Raw genomic sequence first — 14,356 nt, forward strand, 5'->3', positions numbered from 1 at the left:
CTGGAAACTAAGTTCTCTCTTTGGCTCCTTGGGAAGAGATTTTGAGATTGGTCCTTGGAAACCATGCCTCACTGGCCTGTGCTGGTAGAGGGGTGTGTGTGTGTGTGTGTGTGTGTGTGTGTGTGTTTACACACACAAATAAATGGATGGATACGTGCATTACATCTACTTCTCAGGGATTGAAGAAAATAGGATGACTGGTCACTTCCCTTCCTACATGTGGTGTGTGTTACCTTCATGTGTTTTTAATCCCAAAAAGGAATGTGTTCCATATGGCACAAGAGTATCAAGAATAAGCTGCTCCTTTCCCACGCAAAGTCCAGACAGGCTACTGGTAGGAGCCATAGGGAAGCACCTTGCCTCCTAGACAAAGTTTTGTAAAAGGATGCCACTTGTGTGCTTCCTCATATATTTGAAGGAGAAAGAGGAAATGAGAGAGACAATATGGAGTCTTAAAGTTAGGTGGACTGTTTTTCAGCCAACTACCCTTTCTTCTATTTTCTAAAGCTCTACTGGTTCTCCAAGGCTCATCTCAAGTGCTACCTCCTCTAAGAAGTCCAGTAATATAGAAGAGGGGCTTGGACAATGCCATGGTTCCTAAAAGGTTCTGTTGACCCTACCTTCAGTAGAACTCAAAGGCATCATGCATTATGGACAAAAAGTTCTTTACTCTGTTTGGAGGTGAGTCTTGGGAACTCTGGACATTTTTCCATGGATTTAAATTGTTAAAAGGACTCTTGAAAGCATCATGGCTGTCATATTCCCTGCACTAAATCCCCCTTTTCTGTAAAAACTGAATTGCTATGTATTTGACTTCTCATGGTCTTTATATCTTTTCTGGCTACTTTATGGCCCCTAAACACCCTGGAATATCCAGCTGTCGATGGACTAGTTAAAGAAGATAGACTGGGCCAACTAGGGGAGCCCCTCATCCCCTATTTGATTAGAGAAGCTCTTTTGACTTGCTGAAATTTCATGTAATACTGCACTTGGCCAAAATGTTTGAGAACCTTTGACCTGATTATATCTTAGCCAATCTCCCAAGGATATGAGGCAAGGGAAGGAAAGGCAGATCAACATGGAATAGATGGTGGCATAGGTGTATTAACTATTACATGGAGGCCCCTTAGTTAGAGCAGATTAAATTGTTCTAGCTCTGTTTGGTAAGTTTCCCAAGGAGAAGAGCTCCATTCTTTTGGCTGCTTCTCCACCTACTTCTCCATGGCATTTCTTGCAGTTCCATCATAGTACTTGGTTGGAGAGCAATAGACTCAGACCACTTCATTTCTTATCTTCTTTGTCATTATTCCCAGCATCCAGATGAGGAATCCTAAGATTCAGGGGTGAAGTGGCTTCTCTGTGGTCAGAGAGTGCTACAAAGTGGAACAAGTGATGCTGGAGCCCAGAGCTCCTGACTACCCAGTCTTCTGCAAGACCAGCCAACTGCTTCCCCTCCCTGCCCTTTGTATAGTCAAGCTTTGTTGTGCTTTAAATAATCATTGCTAGTTTGGGGAAAATGTGGATGCCAGTTTATGCTCCTGAAGTGGGATCTTACTCCACTTCAGAAAAATGTTCTAGAAAAACATCTTGCTGCTTCTTTTTTTTTTTTCAAATATAATTTATTGTCAAGTTAGCTAACATACAGTATATACAGTGTGCTCTTGATTTTGGGGGTAGATTCCCATGATTCATTGCTTACATTACAACACCCAGGCAATCAAAAGAATAGGAGAAGATATTGGCAAATGACATATTGGATAAAATGTTAGTATCCAAAATCTATAAAGTACTTTCCAAACTCAACACCTGAAAAACAAATAATCCAGTGAAGAAATGGGCAGAAGATATGAAAAATGTCTTCTAATGGAGCATTTTTGCCAGTGACTCTTTTTAAAAACTTTGATATTGACATAATACACATACAGAAAAGTATGTACACTTGATTATGTGCTTGATGAATTTTATGAATTCAGACATGTGTATCCAGCACTCAAATCAAGAAACAGGACATTACTAGCATCCCAGAAAATCCCCCTTCTTGTCTCTTCCAGTGACTACTCTTTCTACCTCTCTGAAGGATCCCACTACCCTGATTCTAACGGCAGTAAATTTCTCTTCTCCCCCTCTGTCTCCTCTTTTTTCTCATATCTATCTATCTATCTATCTATCTATCTATCTATCTATCTATCAATCATCTATCTATCTATCTATCTCATCTGTCTTTTTTTGATACTCGTGTTTGGGATTTTTCCAGTCTCTTTAAAAACTAATTTATTTGGGTGAAATTCATATAACAAAATTAACAACTGTATAATGAACCATTTAGCAGCATTATATTTGCAATCTTGGGAGACCATCACCTTAATCTAGTTCCAAACATTTCCCTCACACCAAAGTAAAACTCTGCCTGATAACCACCTTCTCCCCATTTGACCCTCCTCAAGCTCCTGACAACCACCAATCTGTGTCTTTCTATATGGATTTATCTATTCTGATATTATATTTAACCTTTTGGTTACTAGTTTCTTTCACTTAGCACAATATTTTGGAGGCCCATCAACTCTGCAGCACATATCAATATGTTTTTATGACTGACTAATGTCCTTTTGTTTGCGTATGCCATAGTTTTCTTATCCATTCATTTGTTGATGGAAAATTGCTGTGTTTTACCTCTAGTCTATTGTAAATAGCAAAGCTACAAACATGTGTATATGTACTTGTTTGAGTATCTGGTTTTAATTATTTTGGCCGTAAACCTTGGAGTGGAATTTTAGGATCATATGGTAATTCTACACTTAACATCTTGAGGAAACAACAAACTTTCCATAGTGGCTGAACCATTTTACATGCCCGCCATGAGTGCACAAGAGTTCTAATTCTCCGCATCTTCACCAACACTTGTTACTTTTCATTTTTTAAAATTATATCCATCCTTTGTCTTTATATTTGGAGAAAAGTCTAATCAGGTTATTTTTTCCATTTTTAATTGGGTTCTTTGTCTTTTTGTAATAGTTCCTTATATATTCGTTATAAATTATTTAGAAATCTTTTCTCTGATCTCTTGATAGTGTCCTTTGAAGCACAAAAGTTTTTAATTTTGTTCAAGTCCAATTTTTGTTTCCCCTGTTGTTTGTACTTTCATATCTAAAAATCTATGACCAAATTCAAGGTCGTTAAGATTTACCCCTATGTGTTCTTCTAATTTATGATTTTAACTTTCATATCTAGGTCATTGATGTATGTGGTATGAGATAGGGGTCCAGTTCATTCTTTGTTTATCTATGTAGATATCCAGTTGCCTTGGCACCATTAATTGTGCTTTGCCTATTTTTGTACTTCATAAAATGGAAATCCCATAGTTAATTTTTTTGTGTCTTCTTTTGCCTGACATTTTTGTGAGATTTATTCACATTGTTGCATAAAGTTGTAGATCAGTTGTTCTTAGTGCTGTATAGCATTTCAGTGTGTTCATATATACCATTTATTTGCACATCATACTGTTGATGGGCATTTGGTGAGTTTCCAAGTTTGGGCTGTCATCAATAATGCTGCTATGAACATTCTAGAACTTGTTTTTGGTAAATATATGTATGCATTTCTGTTGGATGTACTCTTAGAAGTGGAATTGCTGGGTCTTATGGCATTATGTCCATCATTAGATACTGTCATAGCATCTTTATAATCAGGAAAAAACTAAGACTCCCTTATAATGCCTCTCTTTATGAATAGGCACCCTACCTACTTTTATTGAATATGGGAAGTAAGGCAGTGAGAAAGGTAGATACATGAAAATTGAGTGAGCTAGAAATAAACTTAACATTTCCCCACTAAGTGCTTTAACTGGCAGTTCAGGTTCCCCTCACTGTGGACTGTGCTTATTCATTCTGTAAACCAACACTGATCCTTTACAAAGATGGCACACATTATGTTCTCAAAAGGAGCAGCTCTGCAACTAAAGGGAATAAAATGGCTTAAATACCCACTTACTCTTAACTTAGGTAAACTCTACCTTTATGTCCAAAACTTTCAAGACTATCCATCACAAAATCACTAACCATAAGAAATGGAAATGTCCTTAGGAATATAAAGTTCTATATTATCATTTTGCAAATTGGAAGTCTGAGGACCAGAGAGAAGAAATTTGCTCTAGCTACTAAAAATACCAGAACAAACCTTTTCCCATTTATATTGTGATAGGAATAAAGGATCACATAAGGAATAAGAGTATGGGTTTAGAAGTCTGACATGCTTGGGCTGAAATCCAAAATTACTAGTTGTTTACTATGTAATTTTGGACAAGTATCTTATTTCTGTGGGCCTTGATATTCTAATCCATAAAATGGTCTTAACAATATTTGTTTATAGCATTGCTGTTAGGATTAAATTAAAGAATGGATAAAGGCAATTTCTCAGTAAATGGAGCCTTCTTTAAATATTATTATATAGGCTGTCTTGTCCACCCTAACTGGTCAATAGAGGATAGAGTAGCTAGAGAAGTACACATAACCTGTTCTCCTCATAGGCTTGGGACAAGTTCAGTGTCATTCCAAGATACAAGACTCTACCTGTCATAGATGGAAACTGCTGGGAAAAAAATGCTCACTTAGCACCAGTCATGATACAAATTGGTAAGTTGTTCAAAGGGATCCAGATAGTCCAGAGATGATGATGTCTCTAATCAAAATAGACAAGAGGCATCCTGGTCAAGGACAGAGTACTGATCAAGGCAGCAGAAGGGGAGGAGCTCCATGTCTGGCATGAGGAGCCCTGGAGAATCTCCTCCCTACCCCAATCTTGAATTTACGTTTGACAAAAAAAAACTGTATTAAACACAGAAAAGCAAATTTAACAGTTATACTGCAACTATCCTTTCCATTTCTATGATAGGTAGGCATGGATGAGGAAACAAGTTCAGAGAGATGTGGTAACTTTCCCAAGGTCACATTACCCTTTCCCTTGTACCTGGATGCATTATAAAAACCTTTCTCAACACAGCATTGTAATCACTAGCAGTAAATCTGTGTGGAATTAAGTTGAAACAATTTCCATCCCAGGACTATGTAAATAATATTGCTTTTAGCTCAAACAGATTTAAGATAATCATGAGAAGAGAGAATCTGTTTACACCTCAGTGAGATTGGGACTTGACTTTTGGAGTCATTCACCATGAAAATTCACTTAAACTCTGAGCCTCAGTTTCTCTCATCTGTGGAAATGGGACTAATGATCTATATGTTACAGTAATTTTGTGAGAAATAAAAGGGAAGCAAATCTATTTCCTTGTCTTAAAGGCACCCCTTCCCCACTTCTGCTTTTATTGCTATCCTTGTAAAGTACAAGCTAGAGAGCAGAATAACATTGATTTTAATTCTTAATTGGTCTTTACTCCAGACCTGTTCAGTCTTTTGGAAATATAACTGGGATTTATCATTTCATGGAAATGGACACAAGAAATGGACACTGGATAGCTCCAGTCTTGGTGATATGAAAATGGGACATTTGTTCTCCATGTGAATACTGGGGAGCTGGGCTGGGTGTACCTCTTTCCCTCCCCCTACCATCCCACTTCTGCTGCAGAGTGCAGCCTACCATGGGACTCATATTTAGTCGAGGATGGGGTGGAGAAGTAGGGGAGGTCAAAAGGGTAACAATTAACACGTATATTGAGACCTAATGTATAGCCACCCCCTGCTGAGTAATTTAATTAACTTATGATACATTTTTTCTTAGGACAGCCCATTTAGCACCAAAATGATGAATCCCATTCTACAGACAAGGCTACAGAACAGGTAGAGAACTTTCCAGCACAGCATATAAATGGCCATGATCCCACACCCCATCTGACTATATTCCAAACCCTTCTCCAAAGACTTCCACTCTCATCTTAAGACCTTACCACGACAGACCACTGAAGGGTCATCAGGAATATCACTTGAATATCCAAACCTACACACCTGATTGCGTGGCTTTAGGTCTTTATATTTTCCCAATGGCTGATCCCAGGAAATTGTTAGATCTCCCAGTCCCAAATATACCATCATTTAAAAAGAAATACAATAGGAACTCTACTTTCTTCTCAGTTTTTTTTTCCTTTGTGAACCTGAAGCTTCCCTAAAAAGTAAAATCTATTAATTGAAAAACATCCCTCTAAAATCAGTGAATAGCTGTGGTGTGCAGTGACTTTCTAGAATCACACAATGCTGAACACAAAAGATTATTTCGTCCAACTTCACCATCTAATAGAATGGAAAACTCTTCTGCCCACTCACCATGATCACCATCATCGAGTCATCATTTCTCTCCTTGATATTTCTTTCCTCTGACACCCTACATCTGCTACTTCCCTCTCCATTTTCTCCTTCAGATGGCCATCAGATGGATCTTTCTCAACCACAAATCTGACCTTGTAAATCCCCTTCTGAAAAACCATTCAATGGTTCCACATTGCTATTTAGATAAAGCCTGAAATTCTCAACATGGCTCATGATAACTTTTCTCTTCATCCTCCACTGGTACCCTCTCTACTTCCTAAGTGCATTGGCCTTTTATTCAATTTCTGGAGAGTGCAGTGCTCTCTCTTACTTAGGATGCTGCACTTGCCAGTGCCGTTAACTTAAACACACCACTTGCCTTTTTCTCATTGCCAACTTACTACATTGCCCTTCTCCACCTGAAATCACAGTCCTTTGGAGAGGTGAAAGACAGAAGGCTTCTTCTCAGCTGAAGGCTAGAGAGGCTATGCTTTTTGCCCTAGGTTATTTCTGGCCCTGAAGGTTAAGAACTGGATAGATTCACCAATGCCAACATAGTATGATAGAATGTGGAGGCTATCTTTTTTTTTTTTTTTTTTTTAACTTTAAAACCAATTCCTTGGTTAGGTTCTAGAACTTGGATGACAAATATAAATGATATCAATGCTGAATGTCTCTACCTGTTTTGAAGTAAGAGGGGAGTCATTTTCCCATCTGACAGATTAAGCAACTAAAACCCAGTGAACTTTCCTTGTGTGTACGTGTGTGCACACGTGTGTGTGTGTGTGTGTGTGTGTATTAGGGTCAGAGGAAGAGGGAAGAAGACACTAGAACTAATATCTTCTGTTTGCAAGAGAAAGCTCTGCCCTGTGACTTTCCATCTGCAGACAAAACCAGTGAGTACAAAAAGCCATATGAAGACTTTCTCTCTCTTCTCTTTTTGGGAAGTATGTGCCTCTTTTCTTGAAACTGTTCTTTAAATCTTCTTTTGGTCTTCACAGTGAATTGAAGAGAACTGAGCAAAAGTCTCTTTAACCATTCTTTCTCTTTGGAAATTGCACTTTATCTGGCAGAATGGAGCAATGACTTTTATTTTATTCTTTGGTGACTTCTCCTCTGTCTTTCAATGTGTTCTGTTTGTCAAGAGTCCAGAAAACCTACTATGGGTAGTTCTTGACTTCCCTACCTGTGGCCTTTTAATATAATTCAACTTGATGTCCCCAAACTGCCCTTTTGTGAAGATTCAAAACTTTTAAGTATCAACAGATACACACATATTTTGACTTGTCCTGTGGTGGTACTGCCTGCCAGCAGCTAGCTCAGTCCAGTGCCAATGACGACCTTACTCCATGACAGTGCCTGTGGACTGACTTGAATGCTTCAGAGCATCTTGCTTTTATTCTCTTAAAAAAAGTAAGTAGCTTTCAAAAAACAGTGGATTATGAATAGTTGTTGTAAGCCACCTCTGTCTCATAATAATCAAAATAAGAGTTAATATAATCCATGTCTGCTGCAGTTCTAAGAACATTACATATTTATCTTGTTTAATTGAATCAACAACATACTGGGGTGAGTCCTTTTATTATTTCCATTTTACAGATGGGAAAACTAAATCTTAAAGCAATTAAGTAACTTTCTAAACATCACATGGCTACTAAGTGGTGATAAGATGAAAAATGGGATCCAGTAGGCAGATCAAAAACAGCAAAACTTCAGCTTCCACTGTGGGTCCATTTGATGAACCAGATGACTAAGCACTCAATTATGAAGAAAAAAATGAAAATAATATGCTGGAAGTATATTGTTGAAGATACTATACAAAAAGGCTAGATATAACTGTCCTATATATTTGTTTCAGTTCCCTAAAAAGTGAACTTTTTTTTAACATGTGAGAATGTTTTTCAGTTTTTGCATATGCAAACTGCAGATGTTTCCAGGAATTATTTGTATAGAAAATCAGGTGTGTATTGAATTCAACCTCATGCTACCATTGATCTCATTCCAGACCCTGGGGTTCTCATCCACGTGAGTGTGTACACATGAGGGTCCTTTAGATTTCCACAACACACACAAACCACACCACTACATACTGAAGCATACAAGCTATTATATATTTTCATAATATATAATTTTAAGGTATAGTAATCAACAGTGGCAAAATATTTCTGTCTTTGACATTATTTTTTTGTGTGTGAGATCCAACCTGTAATTGAGACCAGAGAAAACAGTATGGAAACACAAATCCATGAGAACAGGATAAAAATATCATGAACAGCAAAATATGTCTGAGTATTTAAAACCGTATAGAAAAAATAAATTAGATGAACAATTGTGTAAATATAAATTAAAAAAGATGACATTCTTAATAAATAAAGTTTACTATTTACATTTTTATATATTGCTGAAAGACTTAACTTAGATCCATAAAAACACACAAACAGGAAAAAAAAAATAAAACCCAAAATAGGAGCAGCAAATTTATGCGCGTGAGGTACAGAAAAAGGATTGGAATTGTGTTTTGTTTTTGGTGTTTAGATTTTTTTTTTCTTTTTTAATAGTAGTAGGCCAGTAGAATTCTCATGAGAACAGATTTTTAAGCACTTCAATGGAGAATCATTTTTGGTAGTTTCCAGAAGGTGCCGAACAGATTTCAACATCATAGAAATACCCATAATAATTATAACAATAATAAAAAGGTATAGTGTACATAAATATGGAAGAGCAGTTTGTAATATGAATACATTTTCTCTAGACGAGATCACAGTTTTATTTTGTAAATATTACATTTAAGTATATATATACACACATATATGTACAACTATATATACATGTGCATATATATGTAAATTTATATTTATATATAATATCTTTATATAGATAGATATCTGCGGACAAGTTATTGATTATAGAGACCCAAGAAAGCAACTCAATAATTGTTCAAAATTCTCCTCACTGACTGCTGGTGTATTAGTTTAAGAAGCCCCGAGTTGTTTGCACTCAGAATGCCATATCTTCTTTTAATGAACACTTGATGTGGAATTTGAAGTCTGAGAAGAAGAGATTTTATTGACTCCCTTCCTCTGTGAGGATGGAAATGGCCCATAAGTCTTGAAGAGACACAGTAAACTGACTTTTACACTGTAAGATGTAATTGGCTTTTAATCAGATTCTAGAACTGGTAAAGGCCAGCGCAGGGGGAGAAAATCCAATTTACGTATGAGTGAAATATTCCCAAATACAATCCTCTCTCTCTTGAGGTGGATTATAAAATCCAGAAGTTCCAGCTTTATTCCTTGAAATATCACATGAGCACTCCCTGGCTTTCTTAAATGGCCAGTGGTCCTGTGCATTCTTGAAAAGTAACCCATGGACTTTGTGTCTCTCACAGATGCCACAGCCCCTTTTAAAACCTCAGGGCCTCACCATCCCCTGCCATCCCACTGTGAGGTAGGTAAGTAGTATCATCCCCATTTTGCAGCTGGAGAAACTGAGGCAAATGGAGAAGCTAGTTGATGACTTGTTCAAGATCACTGAGCAAACTGAAGCCTGGAGTCAAGAATTCCAGGTTCTTTCTCTGGAGACAGAACTCCTCTCTCGGCTATTATATAATTCTTTTAATGATCAAACCATTGGTAGGAATTTGGCAAAATGTAAATAAGTTTAAAGAATAGGCTTTTATTCATCTGCTATTTAGTGTTTACGCTTGCTGATTGCTTGGTTGGTTTTGTTTTGTTTCTCAAACACCATGGGAATTACCTGTCTGGTCACATAGCAGCTTTTTTAGGAAAGTGGATCGTGCAGTGTGATTCTAAGTGCAGTCTTTATAAAGCCCAGTGCTCTACTGGTAAATACAAACATTTCATAACGTGAAAAGCACAACACACTATGTCCCCTTAATATTAGGTAAAACCAATTTCCAGCCCTCCCTACTCCCGGCTACCACTGATTGCCACCAAACAAATAGACAAAATTCTCCCCCAGCAACAACAACTACATATCAAGGGGGAAGATGCCTTATTTCTGGACCTACCACAATGTACAGAAAATAACAGCATTATAGGATGCCACTTTATGTCTCCTGCTAGGGAAGTTTTTATGCTTGTGTCTACCTACTCAGTCTGTAGAATAAACAGTTCCCTTTAGGAAGCACAAAAATAGTGTTTTTTTAATTCTTATTTTTAATCATGCATTTTATTTCCTTTTAATCTCTTTGTTTTCTATCAATCGCTATCTGTACAGCTTTCTTACCATCCATTTATTCTTTTTATTTTCCCACTTGAAGTAGTTCCAGAAAAAAGAAAAAACAACCACAAAACATAAAACCTCAAAACTGTTAACTTGAATTTATGGTTTCCTTTCTTCCTTTCCTCCTTCCTTTCCTTTCTTTTTCTTTCTTCTGTTCTTTCTTTTTCTTTCTAAAACACAGGTAAGACCTATAACAAATTGACAGTTACAACCAAGTTAAATTGAACCTGGAAGGGAGGTAGCTGAAATCTGTCTGAAAGAATTATTTTCAACAAATAGCATTTTAAGCATTGGCCAAGGTGGGAAAAAGGCCAAGAGAATTGTCTAGGCAGTGACTCAAAATGCTGAAGCCTAGAGTAGCAGCCGATACCCTCCACCTTCAAAGCCCTACTATTTATGATCGCTCTCTTTCTTACCACCCTAATTTAGCCACCAAAACGGACTTCCCAAGGACTCTCTTCCCTTAAGAGGTGCTTGGCACAGAATATGGGGGTAATGCAAGTCCTCTAGGCATGCAGTTAGGGTTGTGGCTTGGAAAGGCTTCCCAAAACAAGGTTTGGAGAACTGTCTTCCTCATCTTTTCTTTCTTGCTGCCAACAGGCTAATACTTCTCCAACCCAGACCCCCAACTGCTTTAGGGCCCCTGTGCTGCTGACACACAACAGTGCTTCAGATCTGCCTCCTTGTGAGTACTCCATTCTCCTAAGCAGGAGATCATCAAAGGGATAAGACAATGAGTTCATTCCCAGAAAGGAAATGAAGCCTGAAATCAGTGCCTTGCACAAATAGAACTGAGTCACTTTCACTAAGTTCTGAGAAGGGCCTTCCATGTGGGCCTGAGGCTGAGGCTGGTCATCAGGTAGCCTATCTTGCCTAATATCATTATGAGTAACGGGGTTGATAGATGGTGAGGAGGAGACTGGGTGGTTCTTTGCTCAACTCAACCTGAGTCTGAAGATAAAAGTCAGCCTCTAGGAAACTTTGCTCAGTTGGAGAGTGAAGGAAGACAATTTAAGGGAAGTTGGTGAGGTTTTTTTGTGGTTCCTGCAACCCCACCATTAGTAATGGCGCCGTTGGGTCTCCAAGGCTTTTTGCACTACTTCTAGGCGTGACAGAGCAACTGGGAGGGTCCACACCATTACCTTTCTTAGTTCATGTCTTGTCAGCTGACCACACATGTTGATAACTCAGCTACGGCAAGGGAGGGGCCTTAGAAGTTGGCAAGAGTTCTAAGATACTGGAGGGAGTACAAAATGGGATCAAGTCTTCTGATTTTTAGGATTGGTTTGCTAAGGACTGGCCCTGGTAACTACAGAAAATGCTCTGAATGTAAATGAGATATGAGTTTATAAGAAGGAAACAAAGGATTTGAGCCTGTCCTTAACCACGGTGGCCACGTCTCCATTCCAGAAGCCAGTCTCAGAGTTTGGAATACGGTATGAGCCATACCAATGTAAGCACTGTATCCTCATTTGTGGGCACCTGTGCGAAAAGCACCTTGATATACTGGCTGATAGATGTCTTCTCAAGTGCTCTTGGTCAGCGGGTAATTGCTGTTGGGAGTAATACAGTAAGAAGGTTCCTGAAGTTATTTTTGGTCCCCAGAGGAGAAAGGACTATGACTGATTCATAATGACTGCCTCAGATACAGGAATGAGGAGAGTCAGCACACAGGCCTGGGGTTCCCCATTCAGGTGCTAGACTTCGTTTTTGTTGGTTGTTTTCACTGGATTTGAGATGAATGATTTACATCGATCTTTATGTGATACTTATGTGATAATCTACTACTGCCTCATTTTCTCAGTTCCAGGTCTAGAAATTATGTCCAGCTTGACCATTCTCTCCACCTCTTTCTGTATTAATTTCTTCCCATATTAATTCAAAAGGAGTGGACAAGTAACTGATGGAAAACAGGCAAAGAGGACCCCAGTGAGGTAGGGGCCATGCAATGGACTACCTTTCTCTCAACTTTTGGAGGCTGAACCTGGGTAAAAGGGAAGGGCTGACCAACCACAGGTGTAATGGGAGGCCTGGTAGCTGGAAGACTATGTGAAAAACATGATGACCATGTTTGGTTGTTGGGGACTGATGCTGTGAACTCTTTGGCTTCCCTCTGAGGGCCCTCAAGTTCAGGTTAATCATATTCAAAATGATTCTCTGTTCTAGAATGCTGCCCAGGGCAACAGTGAGGTCCTCAGCACCAAAGCCTGATCTAGCCTGGAGGGCCAGATCAGGATAAGGATAAGGAATAACTCAAGAGTCCTCACAATTCCAGCAGTCTCTGGATGGCCCCAGCATCACAGACATTTAACACTGGTCCACTTGATTATAAAATCTAACACTGGCTCAGACATCCTGGACTCTCAGTGAGGGTTTTAGTTTCTCTAGTCCCTCTACTCACTCCCAGGATGAGAAGCCCACCCATGGGGATTTAACTTCTCACCACATGGGCCAATGAGGGTTTTTCTCTTGTGGAAGGGCTAGGTGAGGAGCTGTGGGAAGATGTGGGTCACTTTTAAGGCAGACTGTTTGTTTGGTTGTGTGGGGTTTTCCTAACCTAGTCCTACCATCTTGGGGTACTCAATGTATAGGATAGAGCAGCAGGAAAAGTAGCAGCGAATGTGGTCCCAAGGCAAGATTTGGGGAATGGGTGGGTTCTGGACGGATATTATGGCCTCAAGCAGGGGACTGTTATAATACCTTGACAGTGCCACCCTATGCCATTTCCAGCTTGGCCTTAAACCCTGGAGTTGGGGTAAAATCCCCCCATGGGAGAAGAATTAGGGGGCTTTGCATACCTTGGATTCTTTACCTCGTCCTGGGTTCTACTTCCCTAGAAGGTAGGTGATCAGAGCCCATTTCACTTCTGATCTCAAAGCACTGCACAACAGTGCATGCCCTACATGTTCCAAGCCTCCGAGTACAAGCTATCTTGACAACACTTGGTCTTAGCAGTTTCTGGAACTCTTTTTTTTTCTCCCAAGGACAGTACTGACTAGGAGCTTGGGAAAGAAAAGGCTGAGTTTGTCACAGTCTCTCTCTCCTCAGTCTCCAAAACTGCCCTCACACAGATGTCGTTTGGGGTACGTATGCATGCATGTGTACTAACCACATATGTGCACACTCCTAACTGTATAACATGTTTCTTGCTGTGGTTGTGTGACAAATGATTAGAATTTTAGGCTCTGGAACTGCATACTTGTATATGCAATCCATATAAGACTATGGGATGGGATTCCATTCCATCCTTCAACATGGTGAGACTTGGTTCATGCGCCCCTACTATGAGTCCTTCCTGGGTGAAATTAAAGGCAGACCGGTTGGGTGCTAAGGATCCCTGGTGTGGGGAGGCCATTCCGTTGAGCAGCTGACTGTGAAATCAATACCAAAGGGATGCGGGTCCTGGCGCTGGGAATTCTTTGTCAACTCCTTATCCTTCCTTAGCCATGGCTGTATCCCCGGAGGTCTTTCTGGCTGTGTTCTTGGGCCTGGGGGTCCCGACAAGCACAGTCACCTTGTAGGTCACAGGACATAGGGAAAGGGGTGACCTGCAAAGAGAAAGAGAGAAGAGTTGAGCCAGGTGGTTGGATCTGATACAGTTTTCCAATGACTGTATTTGAAGGGGAGGGGCAGCAGACTCAAGTTCAAGTCATAGCTCTGCTTCTTGCTAGCCCTGTAATAACTTTTATCAGAATCATCACGGTCATTATAATAGCACCTTCCGTTTTCAAGGGCATTTATTATGGATCAGGCACTTTCTAAACAGGAAAACACCAAATCCTTTGACAACTCTGTAAGATGTTGTACGATGATGCAAGATTGACTAAAACAATCACCCTTTTACAGACAGGGAAACTGAG

General features: G+C 39.4%; 1 protein-coding gene across 1 annotated transcript in view; it reads right to left on the bottom strand.

The window, feature by feature from the left end:
• Positions 1–9,906: 9,906 nt before the first annotated feature.
• The window catches only part of PAPPA (pappalysin 1), a 243,651-nt gene continuing 239,201 nt past the window's right edge, over positions 9,907–14,356 (bottom strand). The window contains exon 22 of the mRNA XM_039245860.1: positions 9,907–14,044. Within this exon, the coding sequence (XP_039101791.1) occupies positions 13,937–14,044 (108 nt within the window). The 3' untranslated portion in view covers positions 9,907–13,936. The remainder of the gene's footprint in view (positions 14,045–14,356) is intronic.

The sequence above is a fragment of the Hyaena hyaena genome, unplaced genomic scaffold (genome assembly GCF_003009895.1).
Source record: "Hyaena hyaena isolate Hyena2069 unplaced genomic scaffold, ASM300989v1 scaffold_273, whole genome shotgun sequence".
Lineage (NCBI taxonomy): Eukaryota > Metazoa > Chordata > Mammalia > Carnivora > Hyaenidae > Hyaena > Hyaena hyaena.